General features: G+C 49.2%; 1 protein-coding gene across 1 annotated transcript in view; it reads left to right on the top strand.

Moving 5' to 3' along the window:
* LOC149434843 (beta-1,4-galactosyltransferase 2-like) overlaps positions 1-19,500 on the top strand; it is a 73,091-nt gene extending 53,591 nt beyond the window's left edge. Inside the window, exons 3-5 of the mRNA XM_089663315.1 lie at positions 2,425-2,547; positions 7,608-7,712; positions 15,243-19,500. Of these exons, the coding sequence (XP_089519441.1) occupies positions 2,425-2,547; positions 7,608-7,712; positions 15,243-15,393 (379 nt within the window). The 3' untranslated portion in view covers positions 15,394-19,500. The remainder of the gene's footprint in view (positions 1-2,424; positions 2,548-7,607; positions 7,713-15,242) is intronic.
* The last annotated feature ends 648 nt before the right edge of the window (positions 19,501-20,148 follow it).

The raw sequence follows: 20,148 nt of genomic DNA, 5'->3' as shown, positions 1-20,148 counted from the left end.
GACGCATTTCTGCTGAATTTGTTGTTGTATTCTGTCTCTCAGTGTTACACCGAACATTCCATTGTTAGACCGATCATTTCTGTGTGAGGGGCGAACATTCCATTGTTAGACCGATCATTTCTGTGTGAGGGGCGAACATTCCATTGTTAGACCGATCATTTCTTTGTGAGGGGCGAACATTCAGCATCAGCCGGGGATCAAATACGCATCTCCTTCACTGTATGTCCGAATAATTCTAACCACAGGAAGAATCCTCATACAAGGAAAGTTGCACAGATCATGTCTTCATATGGAGTCACTGGAGTCCAGAGTATGGAGAGAGTGCAGATAAATCATGGAGTACATCTGGTAGTGTTCCCGTTCATAGAAATCAATGAACGTTTTTCTTCTATGGCACTAACATCTGCCCAAAACCTCGGCATGCACACCTTATACATGAATCCTCCCTCTGTACTTCACATAGGGACACTGATAATATGGATTCCTTCATGGACTCCAGACTCCACCACCGAAACACAGGGAGCACAACGTAACCCCCACATCTTCCAGTCAAGGGTCTCTGGTTCACCCCAAGGTGACACCTCCACAAACATCCATCCCATAATGGTATCAAAAATGCCACCCATCAGTATTCAGTTCTGATTGTAATGCATTCCTGAAGATCAGTTTGGTCTCTTCTCAAATCTTGCGTCACAGCGGGTCCTGTCCAGAGAACACTCCACACATCTACCTGGCACATGTAGCGGCCCCTTGCTGCAGGTTTATAAGCCAATTCCCACACTGAAGCCTACAGTCCAATTCCGATGGCGGGTTGGAGAACCTGGTAACCATCCCTCCAGTTCACCACTTTTCCATGTTCGCACGTAAGCCAAGGCAGGAAATATTTTTTCATTTTTTTGCCTATAAGTTGTTCCTGACCTACTGCAAAGGGGATCCCACTGAACACCTGAGGCCATGAGACATGGGGGACCAGGTTGCCTAGGTGTGATACCTTCTCTACCACAGCCAAGTAGGCGGACTCTCCACTAGGCCACCACTTCCACCCAGCTTCTTCCCTATGTAGAGGGCCAGCAGTGTTCTAGCGATCCTCCAAAGGAAGGGAAAAGTAAGTGCACCCCTCTGTACCCTACACCTCTCATCATGCTGCCCCATCTTCCAACCTCGACCCACTCCAACTCTTCCCTATAGTACCTCACAGACAAATCATTTAAGTGATTGAGGCCATGACTCTTAAAAGCTGGAAATCCTGGCACACTGGGAACTCTACCCTTCTACACGCATTTCATCCAAATGGACTTCAGAGGGGTGTCCCATACCAAACTCGTGACTCCATGTTTTAGTGTCCCCTGTAGAGCGCTGTGGGATATGTTGGTGTTCCATTTTGTTTTACTTATGTAGACATTATATTATTTGCTTTTGTAGAGTCACCAGTCCAATCATCAGTAGCAATAATCGGGTTCTGTAGGGAAGTGGTTCCCAACCTCAGTCTTCAGGTACCCTCATGATCATGTTTTCAGGACATCCTTCACCTTGCACATGTGCTTCAAATAAATGTCAATGGCTTGGTGTTCATGAGTGTTAATTTACCTAAGGGGAATTTCCAAAACATGGCCTGTTGGGGTAACTTGAGTGTCTTTGTAGATGTCCGGTCAGTGCGGGGCTAATCCAGTAGAGAAATGGAAGGATAATGAAGGAAGCCTATCCTGCCCTCAGCTAATAATGGAATCTTCTACTCTTCCAACCAGTCCAAACCCCACAGTTATTACCTTTTGTACCACCAGCCCCTCCCTCTTAGATTGTAAGCTCCCAGGATCAGGGCCCTCCTATCCCTCTTGTATTGAACTGTATTGTTGCTGTATTGTCTCCCGTTATATTGTAAAGCACTGAGCAAACTGTTGGCGCCATAAATCCTGTATAATAATAATAATGGAGAACATAGGGATGTTTATGGTCAGATTGAAGTACCAGGATGCAGAAAATGTTCCATCATCCTTCTAATCTGTATGGCTTGTGAATGGCTTTTATGGAGGCTTGGAAATAACCAAGAAATGTTTCGTACATCCCCACGGTCCTTGCTGGTCATTGGAGCTCTGTGATAGATATGATTACCTTCTAGCAATTAATGAGAACTACATACTGCAGATTACATCGCACTGCCAACTACCAGAACACCGCCAACCATGGCTGAACCTGTTTCCACCCAAAATGGCAGCCAGTATGGTGTAATGTCCAGCACAGCAATGGTGGTTGTAATGTCAGATATCTCAGATCTTTGGTTCCTCCTGGTTGGCATTCTAATCTTCACATGAAGAAAAGTTGAGATCTGTGAATAAAACACATTGTAGTATCAGAAGATTGTGTGTGAATGTCTACCTCGCTCCCGTTGTCACATATCCGTCTCTTCTTATCTCTTGTTCCCCACAGGTTGCCCTACGCGGGGTACTTTGGCGGAGTCTCGGGGTTGAGTAAAGCTCAGTTCTTGAAGATAAATGGTTTCCCCAACGAGTACTGGGGCTGGGGGGGAGAAGATGATGACATTTACAACAGGTTGGTGAGATTTACCGCAATCGTATCTGGGAGATAGATATCTGAGCCATCTACACAGATTGTTGTAAAGGAGAGACAGGAAAGGGCTGGTGATGTCACAGACGTGTCTCTTTGTATGATGATTCATGATGTTATTTCTTGATTGTCTCCTACCACAGTGCCCTCTGCATCCACACTTTCTTCTCAATATATATATATATATATATATATATATATATACACACACAGGGGGTATAAAAAGTCTACACACCCTGATAAAATGTCAAGTTTCTGTGATGTAAAAAAACGAGACAAAGATAAATAATTTCAGAACTTTTTCCTCCTTTAATGTGATCTATAAACTGTACAACTCAGTTGAACAACAAACTGAAATCTTTAACCTCCTCCCGTCCGGCCGTTGTATATAAACGGCCGGACGGTGGCAGTGCAGAGTCGGGTGGCCATTTATAAATGGCCTCCCCGCCCCCTGCTTGTGCGCGCTGCCCGGGAGCGCACAGCACCGCTCCGGACACAGTGGAACACCGATCGTCGGCCAATCAGTGATCACATGAAGAATAGTAAACAAGATGTCACTTCTGACATCATTGCTTACTATGTGTGAAATCTGTGAATGATCACAGAGATCACATGGTACAGGGCTATTCACAATAGCCTTGTACGATGTGACAAGCTGTGGCCAATCACAGCTCTCACAGTATTCCTCAATGGCTGCAAGAATGCAGCCAGAGAGAAGGAGAAATGGTTGCTTTTGCAGCCTTTATGGGTGTAAAAAAAAAAAAAATCTTCATCACTGTACTGGTAGGGTGACAGCATGTAAAAAAAAAATAATAATATAAAAAAAAATAAAAATGTAAAAAAAATGTTTAAAATTATAGTTTTTGGTTATAAACTAATTTGGGTTATTTTTTTTTTTACTAAAAAGATAACAGAATACATTTTGGCCGAGATTTATGATGTAATATTGTTTATTAGCAAAATTTTATAACAAAAACACTTTTTTTCAACATTTTTGGACTTTTTCACTTAGCAAAAAAAAAAAAAAAATCCCAGTGGTGAATAAATACCACCAAAATAAAGCTTAATCTGTCTCAAAAAAATGCAAAAAAATTAATATGGGTACAGTGTTGCATGACCGCGCAATTGTAATTCAAAGTGTGACAGTGCTGAAAGCTGAAAATTGGCCTGGACAGGAAGGGGGGGAAAGTGTCCGGACTGGAAGGGGGGGAAAGTGTCCGGACTGGAAGGGAGTGAAAGTGTCCGGACTGGAAGGGGGTGAAAGTGTCCGGACTGGAAGGGGGTGAAAGTGTCCGGACTGGAAGGGGGTGAAAGTGTCCGGACTGGAAGGGGGTGAGAGTGTCCGGACTGGAAGGAGGTGAAAATGTCCGGACTGGAAGGGGGTGAAAGTGTCCGGACTGGAAGGGGGGTGAAAGTGTCCGGACTGGAAAGGGGTGAGAGTGTCCGAACTGGAAGGGGGGTGAAGGTGTCCGGACTGGAAGGGGGTGAAAGTGTCCGGACTGGAAGGGGGTAAAAGTGCCCGGACTGGAAGGGGGTAAAAGTGCCCGGACTAGAAGGAGGTGAAAATGTCCGGACTGGAAGGGGGTGAAAGTGTCCGGACTGGAAGGGGGGTGAAAGTGTCCGGACTGGAAGGGGGGGGAAAGTGTCCGAACTGGAAGGGGGTGAGAGTGTCCGAACTGGAAGGGGGGTGAAGGTGTCCGGACTGGAAGGGGGTGAAAGTGTCCGGACTGGAAGGGGGTAAAAGTGCCCGGACTAGAAGGGGGTGAAAGTGTCCGGACTGGAAGGGGGTGAAAGTGTCCGGACTGGAAGGGGGTAAAAGTGCCCGGACTGGAAGGGGGTAAAAGTGCCCGGACTGGAAGGAGGTGAAAATGTCCGGACTGGAAGGGGGTGAAAGTGTCCGGACTGGAAGGGGGGTGAAAGTGTCCGGACTGGAAGGGGGGGGGAAAGTGTCCGGACTGGAAGGGGGTGAGAGTGTCCGAACTGGAAGGGGGGTGAAGGTGTCCGGACTGGAAGGGGGTGAAAGTGTCCGGACTGGAAGGGGGTAAAAGTGCCCGGACTAGAAGGGGGTGAAAGTGTCCGGACTGGAAGGGGGTGAAAGCGTCCGGACTGGAAGGGGGTAAAAGCGCCCGGACTGGAAGGGGGTGAAAGCGTCCGGACTGGAAGGGGGTGAAAGCGTCCGGACTGGAAGGGGGTGAAAGCGTCCGGACTGGAAGGGGGTGAAAGCGTCCGGACTGGAAGGGGGTGAAAGCGTCCGGACTGGAAGGGGGTGAAAGCGTCCGGACCGGAAGGGGGTGAGAGCGTCCGGACCGGAAGGGGGTGAGAGCGTCCGGACCGGAAGGGGGGGAAAGCGTCCGGACCGGAAGGGGGTGAAAGCGTCCGGACCGGAAGGGGGGGGAAAGCGTCCGGACCGGAAGGGGGGTGAGAGCGTCCGGACCGGAAGGGGGTGAGAGCGTCCGGATCGGAAGGGGGTGAGAGTGTCCGGACTGCAAGGGGGTGAGAGTGTCCGGACTGCAAGGGGGTGAGAGTGTCCGGACATGAAGTGGTTAAGGTGGAGGGAAGTAAAAATAAAAAACTAAAATAATCTGGTTGCATAAGTGTTCACACCCTTACACTGATCCTTTGGTGAAGCCCCTTTTGATGTGATTCCAGCACTCAGTCTTTATGAGGAGGAGTCTATCAGCACGGCACATCCTGACTTGGCAATATTTTCCCGCTCTTCCTTGTAAAAACACTCCGGATCTGTCAGATTGCGTGTCATCTCCTGTGCACAGCCCTCTTCGGATCACCCCACAGATTTTCCAGTTGCTCCAATTCCAGTCGGGCGAATCACATTATGACAGATTTGTATATCTATCTGCTCAGATCTGTCCTGTTCAGATCCAGTGCAGGAGAACAACGGGTTGAACCCAACCGCTACCCCCACTGTCTGTAGTGTGCTCATAACTACCCCTTTAGTGGGCTTCCATCAACTGATTTATAGAATAGATGTGAAGGAGGTCCACCTCATGTAGGGTTCTCATGAAAGTGTCCTAATGTTCTCTAGACCTCATCTCTGTCTGGACATGGGGGGGGGGGGGGGGGGGGCGCTACACATGCCGATTACATATGCGGGATATGCTTCCTGCTCCGTAGTGCTGCACAAAGTCTGTGTCTTACCGATCCTCTTCTTCTTCACTTTGTTTCCCTCCGTATTCTCTGCCCAGCTGGTGGGACCTCTGCTGAAGCTGATAGTCAACCAAACGTTGGAGTGAAAAAAATGTAATTTATTTTCCCGTCTTGTAAAATTGTGGACGGAAGGAAGAAATTGCATTGTGTTCTGCCGGAATAAGACGATAAACCGCATTTGTTGGACTGATGTGAAAGAAATATTATTATACAAAGCCCCGGGGCTCTAGAGGCGCATTGCTGAGCGCTCATTGCAACAGATACCGCATAGAAATCACGAGCGCCTTATGACCCCACCTGTGACTGCGCCGTGTATACCGATATATATATATACTGATCTGAAAATATAGATTGATATTAAATCATGGACTCTGTAAAATATACAGTATGTACTTAGCAATGAAAATCCAGGAGCTGGTGGAGGTGAATGGTGGAAGAAAGAGCCAAGGAACCCAAAAACGGCAAAATATGAACCACGCACAGCGCAACTGGCATCATCGCTTTTAAAGTGACCCGGCCGGGTTCAAAAAGGATCAGGAATTAGAGCGATGTTAGTTATACGCTGTGAATGCATTAGTGTCAAAAATGTCAAAGTAGAAAGAAAGGCAAAACGTTTTGTTTTTTTTTCATTTTGGATAGAGCAAGGGATTGCAACCCCGGTCAGGTGTTCCACTGGGGAGATTTCCTTTCACTTCCTGTCCCATAGCTTGAACCCTCCGTTTCCTGTAATAGAAGAGGTACTATACCCCCCTCTCCGGTGTCCCGTGTCTCCTACCTCCCCTCCATTCCCTGTCATAGAAGAGGTATTATACCCCCCTCTCCGGTGTCCCGTGTTTCCTACCTCCCCTCCGTTCCCTGTAATAGAAGATATTATACCCCCCTCTCCGGTGTCCCGTGTTTCCTACCTCCCCTCCGTTCCCTGTAATAGAAGATATTATACCCCCCTCTCCGGTGTTCCGTGTCTACTACCTCCCCTCCGTTCCCTGTAATAGAAGATATTATACCCCCCTCTCCGGTGTCCCGTGTCTACTACCTCCCCTCCATTCCCTGTAATAGAAGAGGTATTATACTCCCCTCTCCGGTGTCCCGTGTCTCCTACCTCCCCTCCGTTCCCTGTAATAGAAGAGGTATTATACCCCCCCCCCCCCCGGTGTCCCGTGCCTCCTACCTCCCCTCCGTTCTCTGTAATAGAAGATATTATACCCCCCTCTCCGGTGTCCCGTGTTTCCTACCTCCCCTCCGTTCCCTGTAATAGAAGATATTATACTCCCCTCTCCGGTGTCCCGTGTCTACTACCTCCCCTCCATTCCCTGTAATAGAAGAGATATTATACCCCCCTCTCCGGTGTCCCGTGTCTCCTACCTCCCCTCCGTTCCCTGTAATAGAAGAGGTATTATACTCCCCTCTCCGGTGTCCCGTGTCTCCTACCTCTCCTCCGTTCCCTGTAATAGAAGAGGTATTATACCCCCCCCCCCCGGTGTCCCGTGTCTCCTACCTCCCCTCCGTTCCCTGTAATAGAAGAGGTATTATACTCCCCTCTCCGGTGTCCCGTGTCTCCTACCTCCCCTCCATTCCCTGTAATACAAGATATTATACTCCCCTCTCCGGTGTCCCGTGTCTCCTACCTCCCCTCCATTCCCTGTAATAGAAGAGGTATTATACCCCCCTCTCCGGTGTCCCGTGCCTCCTACCTCCCCTCCGTTCCCTGTTATAGAAGAGGTATTATACTCATACATAGACAGGGGGTGGAAGTCTCTTGGGGTATAATATAGATGGGGGGGCAGGGAGGGGGGTTGTGTCAGATGCCATTTATTAATGGACATACATTGCAGCCGACACATTGTATGAAATGGATATAAATGTTTCTGTCTGTTCTCCAGGATAACACTGAACGGTATGAAAGTGTCCCGACCCGACATTCGCATTGGACGGTACCGGATGATCAAACACGAGCGAGATAAGCACAATGAACCCAATCCTCAACGGTAATTCATGATTGCCCCCACCTGGATATAATCTGTATACTTGTATACCCCAAGGTGTGGCCTTGCATCCTTTTCTTTGCTCTTTCTGTCCTTTGAGAACTGTAGAGATGCCACTGAGGTCCCGCTCATTCAGAATTCCTTTCTTTGCTTCGTATATTACCAGAAAAAAGTGCAGACAGTCTCTCTTCATGTCTCACACTTACTGTGGTATACTTTGTGTTGTACATGGATCCAAAAACACAACAGAAGGCATGTGCTGTACAAAAATGATTAATCCAATCAACCAGATATAAAGAAATGTTAACCTTCTGTTTTTTTTAATAATGGAGTGCTGTATCTGCACCCCCAACATTGCACCCCTCCAAAAGCCTGCACCCCCAACAATCAGTCTCTGCATACCCCTGTCCGTGCAGCTCTGACCTCCACACGTCCCTGTCCCTGCACCTCTGACCTCCACACGTCCCTGTCCCTGCACCTCTGACCTTCACACGTCCCTGTCCCTGCACCTCTGACCTCCACACGTCCCTGTCCCTGCACCTCTGACCTCCACACGTCCCTGTCCCTGCACCTCTGACCTCCACACGTCCCTGTCCCTGCACCTCTCCAAATTCTGCACCCCCTGTCCCTGCATCTCTGACCTTCACTCATCCCTGTCCCTGCACCTCTCCAAATTCTACACCCCCCTGTCCCTGCACCTCTGATCTTCACTTGTCCCTGTCCCCGCATCTCTGACCTTCACTCATCCCTGTCCCTGCACTTCTGACCTTCACTCGTCCTTGTCCCTGCATCTCTGACCTCCACACGTCCCTGTCCCTGCACCTCTCCAAATTCTGCACTCCCCTGTCCCTGCACCTCTGACCTTCACTCGTCCCTGTCCCTGTCCCTGTACCTCTCCAAATTCTACACCCCCCTGTCCCTGCACCTCTGACCTTCACTCCCTGTCCCTGCATCTCTGACCTTCACTCGCCCCTGCACCTCTCCAAATTCTGCACTTCCCTATCCCTGAACCCCCAAACTCTGTACCCGTGCAAGCTCTGCACGCCCCTTTCTCTGCACCCCCAAACCCCAGACTCTGCACTGCACCACCCAATCTCTCCTCCTTCCTGTCCCAGCACCCTTCAACCTCTCCCTAACTCTGCATTGTCCTTGCACCCCCCTCCAAATTCTACACCCCTCTCTTTAATCACTGCACCCCAATGTTCATGCATCCCCAAACTCTGCACTTTCCTGTCCCTGCACTCCCTAAATTCTAGAGCCCCTCAAACACAGCACCCCCAGCCTCTGCACCCCTCACACTCTGTACTTCCCTGCTACAGCATCCCCCCCCCCCCAGCCTCCCCCAAACATTGTACTTCCCTGTCCCTGCACACCCACCTCAAATTTTTACACCCCCCCCCAAAACACTGCACTCCATAGTCCCTGTATCTACACAGTACCCCAAAAAATTCTGCTCAACCACTGCACCCCACTGTCCCGGCACCTCTCCACAACCCCTCCCCCACCAGTCTCTCACCAGTTTTCCTCTCTAGGCTAGATCCCCTCGTTCTCTGCACCCCCCCCCGATTTCCCCACCCCTCCCCCGGGCTATTTCACGAAGGCTGGAATGGTCTGTCTGTTCTCAGGGTCACCTTCACAGATCTATGTATGGTGTACCCCCGTCCCGGTCTATAGATGTAAGATGCCCGATTGGGTGATCATGTCTATGAGGTACCCGCAGGCTCCGCTCATTGAGGCATTCCTGGGGGGAATCACATTTACATGGAATTATAAAACCTTTTCTGATGTTCAGACAATTGGGGGGGGGGTAGCGATTTGCATATCAGAGGGTCTCAATATTTGAGGTTTCTGTGGAGATCTGTAGAGGAATCTGAACAGACATTAAAGCGTTTCTATTCGCCATAAGCGACATTTCCAGTGTCTGGCATGGCTCCGGGTTTGCAATAAATCAGCCAATGCATTTATAGAGATGGCAGTGCCCCCTAGTGGAGCGATTGTGCAGCAGAGGCCCCCTTTATTAGTTCAGAGAGGGATTCCTCCGGAAATAAGGCCGGCTCGCAATATTCCCCCACGGAAAGACGTAATCCCCAATCAGCACCTGACAGGATGATCTGTAGACAGAAACCTTGTTAGGTGACACCCCCCTACCCCCGGAGATCTACATATATGTGCCGAGAAGCTTCACTTGTTCATTAACGCACAAAAAGAAACCATTTCTATGGGAATTGAAGATTGTATGTCTTCAGAGTTCAACACCAAGTCACCCCGTTACATGATTCAAGGACATCACATACATAGGTAACGTTCCCGGCAATCATTACTTCCGAAGGAATATGGCTACATTGTATCTGCACTTCATTCAGACGGATTCCGGGATCAGCCGCAAAGATTTATGTATACAATGCTAAAACATCCAGTTAATGGCGGCCCCTGCTAAATATTCTGAGATAAATCCCCTCTCATTGAGCGTCTAGGTTTGTATACTTCATTCCTTCAGATTTATTGTCCAGTTTATTAAATAACAAAGATTCTTTATAGAACTTAGTAACATAGTTTCAGAGTTACATAGTTAGTCTGGCTGAAAAAAGACAAAAGTCCACCCAGTTCAACCATAGAAAAAAAAAGTTTTATTCCTACACCCACCATTGATCCAGAGGAAGGCAAAAAAAAAACAGCAAAGCACGATACAATCTACTGCTGGGAAAAAAAATCCTTCCTGATCCCCCTGAGAGGCAATCGGATATTCCCTGGATAAACTTTCCCTATAACACCACAACCATTCTCAACCACAGTTCCTCCAGAGGTTACTTGGGGTTCCTTGAGCTGTGGATGATTGACCTCCCATCTGATGGCGGCTGCATAGTTCCAGGGCAACACCATTTGGCAGAAACAGCTGCATGACACCAATAATCTTGCTAAGCTGTCTGTAAAAAGATAACTCTTCCCACTGACCACCAATGTAAGGGACATTCTTCCCACTGACCACCAATGTAAGGGACATTCATCCCACTGACCACCAATGTAAGGGACATTCTTCCCACTGACCACCAATGTAAGGAACATTCTTCCCACTGACCACCAATGTAAGGAACATTCTTCCCACTGACCCCCAATGTAAGGGACATTCTTCCCACTGACCACCAATGTAAGGGACATTCTTCCCACTGACCCCCAATTTAAGGGACATCCTTCCCACTGACTACCAATGTAAGGGACATTCTTCCCACTGACCTCCAATGTAAGGGACATTCTTCCCACTGACCTCCAATGTAAGGGACATTCTTCCCACTGACCCCCAATTTAAGGGACATCCTTCCCACTGACTACCAATGTAAGGGACATTCTTCCCACTGACCTCCAATGTAAGGGACGTTCTTCCCACTGACCTCCAATGTAAGGGACATTCTTCCCACTGACCCCCCAATGTAAGGGACATTCTTTCCACTGACCACCAATGTAAGGGACATTCTTCCCACTGACCCCCAATGTAAGGGACATTCTTCCCACTGACCCCCATTGTAAGGGACATTCTTCCCACTGACCCCCAATGTAAGGGACATTCTTCCCACTGACCCCCAATGTAAGGGGCATTCTTCCCACTGACCCCCAATGTAAGGGACATTCTTCCCACTGACCCCCAATTTAAGGGACATCCTTCCCACTGACTCCCAATGTAAGGGACATTCTTCCCACTGACCCCCAATGTAAGGGACATTCTTCCCACTGACCCCCAATGTAAGGAGCATTCTTCCCACTGACCACCAATGTAAGGGACATTCTTCCCACTGACCCCCAATGTAAGGGACATTCTTCCCACTGATCACCAATGTAAGGGACATTCTTCCCACTGACCTCCAATGTAAGGGACATTTTTCCCACTGACCACCAATGTAAGGGACATTCTTCCCACAGACCCCCAATGTAAGGGACATTTTTCCCACTGACCCCCAATGTAAGGGACATTCTTCCCACTGACTCCCAATGTAAGGGACATTCTTCCCACTGACCACCAATGTAAGGGACATTCTTCCCACTGACCTCCAATGTAAGGGACATTTTTCCCACTGACCACCAATGTAAGGGACATTCTTCCCACAGACCCCCAATGTAAGGGACATTTTTCCCACTGACCCCCAATGTAAGGGACATTCTTCCCACTGACCCGCAATGTAAGGACCATTCTTCCCACTGACCTCCAATGTAAGGGACATTCTTCCTACTGACCCCCAATGTAAGGGACATTCTTCCCACTGACCCCCAATGTAAGGACCATTCTTCCCACTGACCTCCAATGTAAGGGACATTCTTCCCACTGACCCCCAATGTAAGGGACGTTCTCACTGACCCGCAATGTAAGGGACATTCTTCCCACTGACCCCCAATGTAAGGGACATTCTTCCCACTGACCTCCAATGTAAGGACCATTCTTCCCACTGACCTCCAATGTAAGGGACATTCTTCCCACTGACCCACAATGTAAGGGACATTCTTCTCACTGACCACCAATGTAAGGGACATTTTTCCCACTGACCCGCAATGTAAGGGACATTCTTCCCACTGATCACCAATGTAAGGCTCATTCTTCCCACTGACCCCCAATGTAAGGGACATTCTTCCCACTGACCACCAATGTAAGGGACATTCTTCCCACTGACCACCAATGTAAGGGACATTTTTCCCACTGACCCGTAATGTAAGGGACATTCTTCCCACTGATCACCAATGTAAGGGACATTCTTCCCACTGACCACCAATGTAAGGGACATTCTTCCCACTGACCCCCAATGTAAGGGACATTCTTCCCAGTGACCCGTAATGTAAGGGACATTCTTCTCACTGACCCCCAATGTAAGGGACATTCTTCCCACTGACCCCCAATGTAAGGGACATTCTTCCCACTGACCCCCAATGTAAGGGACATTCTTCCCACTGACCCCCAATGTAAGGACATTCTTCCCACTGACCCCCAATGTAAGGGACATTCTTACCACTGATCACCAATGTAAGGGACATTCTTCCCACTGATCACCAATGTAAGGGACATTCTTCCCACTGATCACCAATGTAAGGGACATTCTTCCCACTGATCACCAATGTAAGGGACATTCTTCCCACTGATCACCAATGTAAGGGACATTCTTCCCACTGATCACCAATGTAAGGGACATTCTTCCCACTGACCTCCAATGTAAGGGACATTCTTCCCACTGACCACCAATGTAAGGGACATTCTTCCCACTGACCCCCAATGTAAGGGACATTCTTCCCACTGACCCGCAATGTAAGGAGTTAGGATCAGCAAAGGGATTAGGATCAATGAAGGGGTGAGGATCAGTGGTGGGGTTCAGATCAGCGATGGGGTTTGGATCAGCGATGGGGTTTGGATGAGTGAAGGGGTGAGGATCAGCGAAGGGATTAGGATGAATGAAGGGGTAAGGATCAGCGATGGTGTGAGGGTCAGAGATGAGGTTCTGGATCAGCGATGGGGTTCGAATCAGCGATGGGGTTCTGGATCAGCGATGGGGTTCGGATCAGCGAAGGGGTTCGGATCAGCGAAGGGGTTCGGATCAGCGATGGGGTTCGGATCAGCGATGGGGTTCGGATCAGCGAAGGAGTTAGGGTAAGTTTTTTTGCCACAAGAACAGGTCCAGAATAAGTAAAAAGAGCTTTACAACCTTTAGAAGCCATTTAAATCCCATTGCACCCTTCACCAAACACCACCATCATCTCCATTTATCAACTGACTGCGATGCATTTTGCTGAAATAGCCAAATTTCCACGAAATGTCCCAACACTTACTTTGGCAAAGCCAGATTCCCAGTCTGGCTCATCCTCAATGGTAATTTAAAGCCCACCTGTAACGGACATGTAAGATTTGAGTGGAAATATGGAATCATAGCCATGACAGGTGAGTAGATTAGATTATGTCAGGCCCTTTCATTGCAAAGGTGTGTGCAGGAACAGTCTGGTCATTAAGGATGTACATTGAGCCCCTGGGCAGTAGGGAAATGAATAGAAGGTACAAACAAATGGTCTGGGGTCAGATATGTATGTATACACAATTACTCCATAGGCCTTACAGACCCAATCATCATTTAGCATTAATTAGTCCTCCTGGAGGTGACACCTTTTGTGTGTCAATCAGGTTATCACCTTCTGGGAAAACCAGTGACAGCAGACAGACTGTCTGCCTTACGTGGAAAGCTCTATAGGTAATATTCACATAAAAGGAGGATGTTTAATCTCTTATAAAAGCCAAAATATTAGTTGCAGAGATATGAACATGCTTCCTTCTTGTAGGCCATTCTGTACGCTGCATTTGCATATGAAAATCATATTTGTGGCTTGGGGAGAAAGCCAGGAAAATGCATGGAATGATTAGATGACGCGGGGGTGCGACAGTCGGATGGTGTTTGGTACTGTTGTGATCGGGCTGACGCGCTGGTGTCAGAAATCCAATCCCCGACTTGGTGTTCAGGCCAGTCTCGGCCCAATTGAACTTGGGCAGGTCCATACACAGTACCTCTTGTGGGCAGGTCAGGACCACCTCCCCCAGAGTCAATTGGCCGAAGACTAATGTCCCGCTCATGTCCAAATCGCCATAAATTGAACGCACGGACATTTGGACAGGGTGATCCGTACGGAGCTGGCTCGATCGACCAATGGATTGCTAAGTTTCTGGCTTGCTCCAGCTGCAGGGTAAAGTGTTATTCTGTCTTTTTATTCCCGTTTTATTTTATAGTAATTAGTCTTTTGTGTGTCTTCTTATATCTTTTGCATTTCTGTAACTTTTTATATTTGTACATATTTTATGCACTGCCCACTTTGGGAAATTAAATCTTAAAATTAATTAGTGAACTTCTGTGTATTTAAGCACGTGCTCATATCTTCGGAGAGACTAGATCGGAGAGATTAGATTGGGGTATATTGTATTGTATTTTAGTGCCTTTAAAACGCTCGGTTAAGCTCATTGCCAATCTGTATGCAACTGCACTGTGAGTGGGCAGATTGCACGCAGATTGCAAAGCTAACAGATCTGCCAGACGGAGATCTGTGTGTGTGGGGTGTCTCAACAGACCGTTCTGCGGATAAACTGTTGGATGGTGGCAGGCTACCTTTGTGGTGCATCTGGTGTGGGGGTGTGTGGACAGTGGAAGGGTTATCAACACCGGGGTTCAAGCTAGGATAGCTGAAGGGACCTTTAGAAGGGTGTGTGATTACTAAGCTGGTCCTCAACTCTAATCAGGGCACCAGGTTGTATGTAAGATCATATCTGCCAGTGTGTGGTCGACCAGCTGGATTGGAGTGGAGTCTCCATCTGGTGGTGGCCAGAGGTAGTGCGGGCTGTGAAAAGGTATCACGGCTGATCTTATATACGGTTTGAGATATTTAAGTGTAAATCCCTTTATTATCCCCTATTTACCACCCGCACGCGTGCGTCACGGTTAGCTAGTCGCTGCGGGCGTGGCGTGTGGTGGACACGTGACAGGGTGATCGTTAACGGATCCTTGACACCACCTTTTTTTTTTCCAGGTTCACGAAGATCCAGAACACAAAAGTGACCATGAAAAAGGACGGCATCAACTCCTTGCACTACCGTGTCGTCCACTTCGCCAAATACGCCATGTACACGAACATCACAGTGGATATTGGTAAACCGCCTCCGCGACCGGCTCGGGGGTGATGGACTTCAATGGCCGCTCCACGGCACTCTGTCTTCTCAACCTCCTCGGAGGCCCACTGGGGGGTCTTCTGAGCAGATGAACTGACGCGGACTCTGACCCCCCCCCAGCGGGGCCCTCGCTCTGGGATCTTCCGGCTGGACAGCGGAGCTCCGTCTGGTTACTCTCACCAACCCATGATCTGCTATTCCTGTGGTGCATTTAGGTGGTTCCTCAGAAGATGGTTGGGAGGTGCACCACAAAAGCTGATCTACTGTGATCTGCCCCGAACGCTCGCCGTGCGCAGACAATATGCTGGAAGCATTTTGTCACTTTCTCGTTTCTCACAATGTATAATTGTCTTTTTATAAGCTGAGTCTTCTTCTTTTTGTGTTGTTTTCATCTTTGGACGCGTTGTTGGGTGAAGGTTTCACCGGGAAACTTCAGGGCAGCTATGGGGGGGGGGACGAGCGTGCTGTCGCTGATGATGTCACCGATGATGTAATGTATGTTGTGGAATGTTTAGTCAGCTTCCCACCAGTCTTTCTGTAAGGGAGCATTGAACTGGAGCAGAAAACGCAGAAATCGCACCCATCCTCCGCCCTCCGGAGCCGACCCCTAGAAATACCGCTCCCCAACTTTGAAAAAGTTACTTTGAATGGACGGCGATGAGTTTAGTGCCCGTTCTGTTGCAGATTTACAATTTGGAGTCCCAGATTTCCCGATTATTGTCCCACAGTCCAGGGGGAACCACACACTGCTGTGTCCAAAGCTTCTAATCGCACCATTTATGGTGGAGGAGGTGGTCAATTGGGGTTTCCTATGGAGTCTGAATGCTCATAGCACTGTCTCTGCCTGTATGTGGCTTCACCCATTTCTGTAATTTATGCACAAAGCCATCATGTCCAAGTCCTGCTACACAATCTGCAGGTGATTTCGCTTTTCCCCTCCCCCCACATGCATTTTTTTTCTTGAGTATTAACTATTGATAGGTATTGTATTATTACTCATTTAATGATTTAAAAGCACATGACATTCCCCTCCCATACCTCCAAATTATGTCATGGCACCCCTTCGCGGTCAGGGCGGAGGTTTGCGGTCTTTACGTTCTGTCCCGGTCTTATCGGTTTCACGTGTTTCAGCTGGTGGAGATGGTTTTCTATAAATGAACCTTAACCAGGACATGCATGAGAACCCCTTACAGATATACACAGGCCATGCATGTAGTTTATACACATATATTGGGCAGGTGTGAAATGGGCCTTATTTCAGAATATCAGCATGTGGACAGTGTTTGAGCGAGAGATACAAGGATCCAACATATGAGAACTCGCTGCCTTATCTCCCTGGGGAAGGAGAGTTGGAGCTGTATGGGAACTTTGTGTCAGGTGCTGCCAGATTTGGTGCCAAAAATGCTGAGTGGAGAGTTGAGGCCTGAGAAGATGGCAGGTGAAGGGCTGAGGCCTGAGAAGATGGCAGGTGAAGTCCTGAGGCCGGAGAAGATGTGAGTTCAAGGGAAGAGGGCAAGATGAGGGATGAGGTCTAGGAAGATGGCAGGTGGAGGGCTAAGGCCTGGGAAGATGGTGGGTAGAGGGCTGAGGACTGTAAAGATGGGCAGAAGGTTGAGGCCTAGGAACATGGCGGCTGGAGGACTGAGGCTTTGGAGGATGGCAAGAAAAGAACTTAGGCTTGGGAAGATGGTGGGAGAAAGGCCGAGGCCTGGGAAGATAAAGGGCTGAGGCCTGAGAAGATGGTAGGTGAAGGTCTGATGCCTGGGAAGATGGTTAGAGAAGGGCTGAGGCCTGGGAAGATGGTGGGTGAGGGACTGAGGCCTGAGACCTGAAAATATGGCAGGTGGAGGGCTGAGGCCTGGGAAGATGGCTAGAGAAGGGCTGAAGCCTGTGAAGATGGACAGAGGGTTGAGGCCTAGGAACATGGTGGCTGGAGGACTGAGGCTTGGGAGGATGGCAAGCAAAGGGATGAGGCTTGGGAAGATGGTTGGAGAAAGGCCAAGGCCTGGGAAGATGAAGGGCTGAAGCCTGTGAAGATGGTTAGAGAAGGGTTGAAGCCTAGGAACATGGTGGCTGGAAGACTGAGGCTTGGGAGGATGGCAAGCAAAGGGACGAGGCTTGGGAAGATGGTTGGATAAAGGCTGAGGCCTGGGAAGATGAAGGGCTGAAGCCTGTGAAGATGGTAGGTGAAGGTCTGATGCCAGGGAAGATGGTTAGAGAAGAGCTGAGGCCTGGGAAGATGGTGGGTGAGGGACTGAGGCCTGAGACCTGAAAATATGGCAGGTGGAGGGCTGAGGCCTGGGAAGATGGCTAGAGAAGGGCTGAAGCCTGTGAAGATGGACAGAGGGTTGAGGCCTAGGAACATGGTGGCTGGAGGACTGAGGCTTGGGAGGATGGCAAGCAAAGGGATGAGGCTTGGGAAGATGGTTGGAGAAAGGCCAAGGCCTGGGAAGATGAAGGGCTGAAACCTGTGAAGATGGTTAGAGAAGGGTTGAAGCCTAGGAACATGGTGGCTGGAAGACAGAGGCTTGGGAGGATGGCAAGCAAAGGGACGAGGCTTGGGAAGATGGTTGGAGAAAGGCTGAGGCCTGGGAAGATGAAGGGCTGAGGCCTGAGAAGATGGAGGGTGGAGGTCTGATGCCTGGAAAGATGGTTAGAGAAGGTCTGAGGTCTGGGAAGATGATGGATGGAGAACTGAGGCCTGAGAAGATAGTGGGTGAGGGACTGAGGCCTGAGAAGATGGTGGGTGAGGGACTGAGGCCTGAGAAGATGGCATCTGGTGGGCTGAGGCCTGGGAAGATGGTTAGCGAGGGGCTAAAGCCTGTGAAGAAGGACAGAGGGTTGAGGCCTAGAAACATGGCGGCTGTAGGACTGAGGCTTGGGAGGATGGCAAGCAAAGCACTGAGGCTTGGGAAGATGGCGGGAGAAAGGCCGAGGACTGGAAAGATGAAGGGCAGAGGCCTGGGAAGTCGGTGGGTGAACGACTGAAGCCTGCGAAGATAGTGGGTGAAGAGCTGAGGCCTGGGAAGATGGCGGGTGTAGGGCACCATAGGCTGCAGTAGTGGAGTGCGCAATGGAAATCGTACACTGTACGGCAGGCACAGAAGGCACTTCCTTTGCAGCGGTGGGATGGAGACTACTTGCTCTGTACACGAGGATGTAAAGTGTTGCTGTGCAATGCTATTTGGGGGGTTGTTTTGGTTGGGTGAATGACTTTTCTTGCACCTGAAGATTCAACGCGGCAATTCTGGGGCCAGTTATATAAAGTTAAAAATGTAGAAAAGTAACCGCCCGATTCCTGTTGGCGCCCTCCATCGCGGCTCGTTCACACCTCAGCGTTCTACTTGCAGCATCATTCAGCCCTATGGAAGGCGCTGATAAGCCCCAAGCACATTTTTTTGCCTAAACGCAGCGGTGAGAAATGCGTCCGTTAAATAAATTTGTCAGAAGGCTTCCTATTGGCAGCTTGAAGTCACATGGTAATATCGCAGCCGGTTGGCAAGTCGGGTATGAAAATGTGAAAGGAACCAATGAATACGTGGCAATGTATCGAATTTGGACATGGGTGTAACTAAACCCATTCATAAGTTCTTCGATCAATCTGCCTATCCCCATATTTTCCTTCGTCAGTGTATAGAATATCCCCCCCCCCCCCCCCCCCAGAGCTTTAGGCTGAACGCAGAGCGGACCCATCGCGCCGTAGGACCGTTTTTTGACTGGCTGACGCATTTCACATTTCTCTGCTGTCACCCGTCCCCCGAGGGCCCAGGAATCAGGCGGGGTCGATGCAGGTTGATCACTGGGATATCTAATTGTTAGGGAGGTGCACTTTGGAGGAAGAGCCGAATATTCCCCACATAACACCCCTTGCTATAAATGCCGCCCTAGAGTTGCCGCCGTGAGTCTGGGCAGGTTAGTAGCGAGCAGCGCCCCCCGCCGGTAGAAGTGGCGAGCGGCGGCTGCTCCGTGACTGGCGGGATGAGGGAGCGGGTGGAGGGTCTCTATACTTTGGATGCTTATTATAATTGTTTTTCTATAATTGCGTGATCGGGGGTTTGAAGGGAAAACATTGTAATTATTGCCTTTACAGTTTTTATAAAATAATCCTGAAAAAGAGAACCTGTCGTGTCTTCTGTTCCATCGGCACCGGAATGTCCCCAAAGTGTCCTTCATACTTCCTCTTCCAATTAGAGGGGCGGTGATGGGAACGTGGGAGACAGCCATGGCTGACTCGGCTTGTAAAGGTACCAAGACTCTGGAGGATCGTCCTGAGATCCATTTTCATAAAAGATTGTGTGCTTGCTGAGCAAATGGTGAAATTTGTTGCATTTTGGGTGGAGGGGTTTGGAAAGCCACACAGTCGCTCAGTACTCCCGGTTCAAATTCCAACCAGGACACCATCTATATGGAACTTTCATGTTCTCCCCATGCTTGTGCGGGTTTCCTCTGGGTATGCCAGTTTCCTCCCACCCTCCAGAGACATGCAGGTAGATTCATTGGCTCCTGTCTAACTTGGACCTAGCATACCATTCTACCAAGCACACTCAACATGTCTGTCCCAACAGCAGATAAAGTGCTTTGAGTCCCTAGGAAGAAAAGCATTATTAACCACTTCCCGTCCGGTCCATGTATATAAACGGGTGGACGGTGGCAGTGCAGGGGCGGGTTGCCGTTCATAAACGGCGCCCGCCTTTTTAGCCTGTGTGCGCTCCCTGGGAGTGCGCAGCACCGCGCTCTGGTGCCCGCTGTTTCCTCCAAACACAGCAG

The sequence above is a fragment of the Staurois parvus genome, unplaced genomic scaffold (assembly GCF_062004578.1).
Source record: "Staurois parvus isolate SC_StPar_1 unplaced genomic scaffold, SC_StPar_1.0 ptg001658l, whole genome shotgun sequence".
Classification (NCBI taxonomy): domain Eukaryota; kingdom Metazoa; phylum Chordata; class Amphibia; order Anura; family Ranidae; genus Staurois; species Staurois parvus.
The sequence above is the reverse complement of the archived record's forward strand: the minus strand, read 5'-3'. Positions and strand labels throughout refer to the sequence as shown.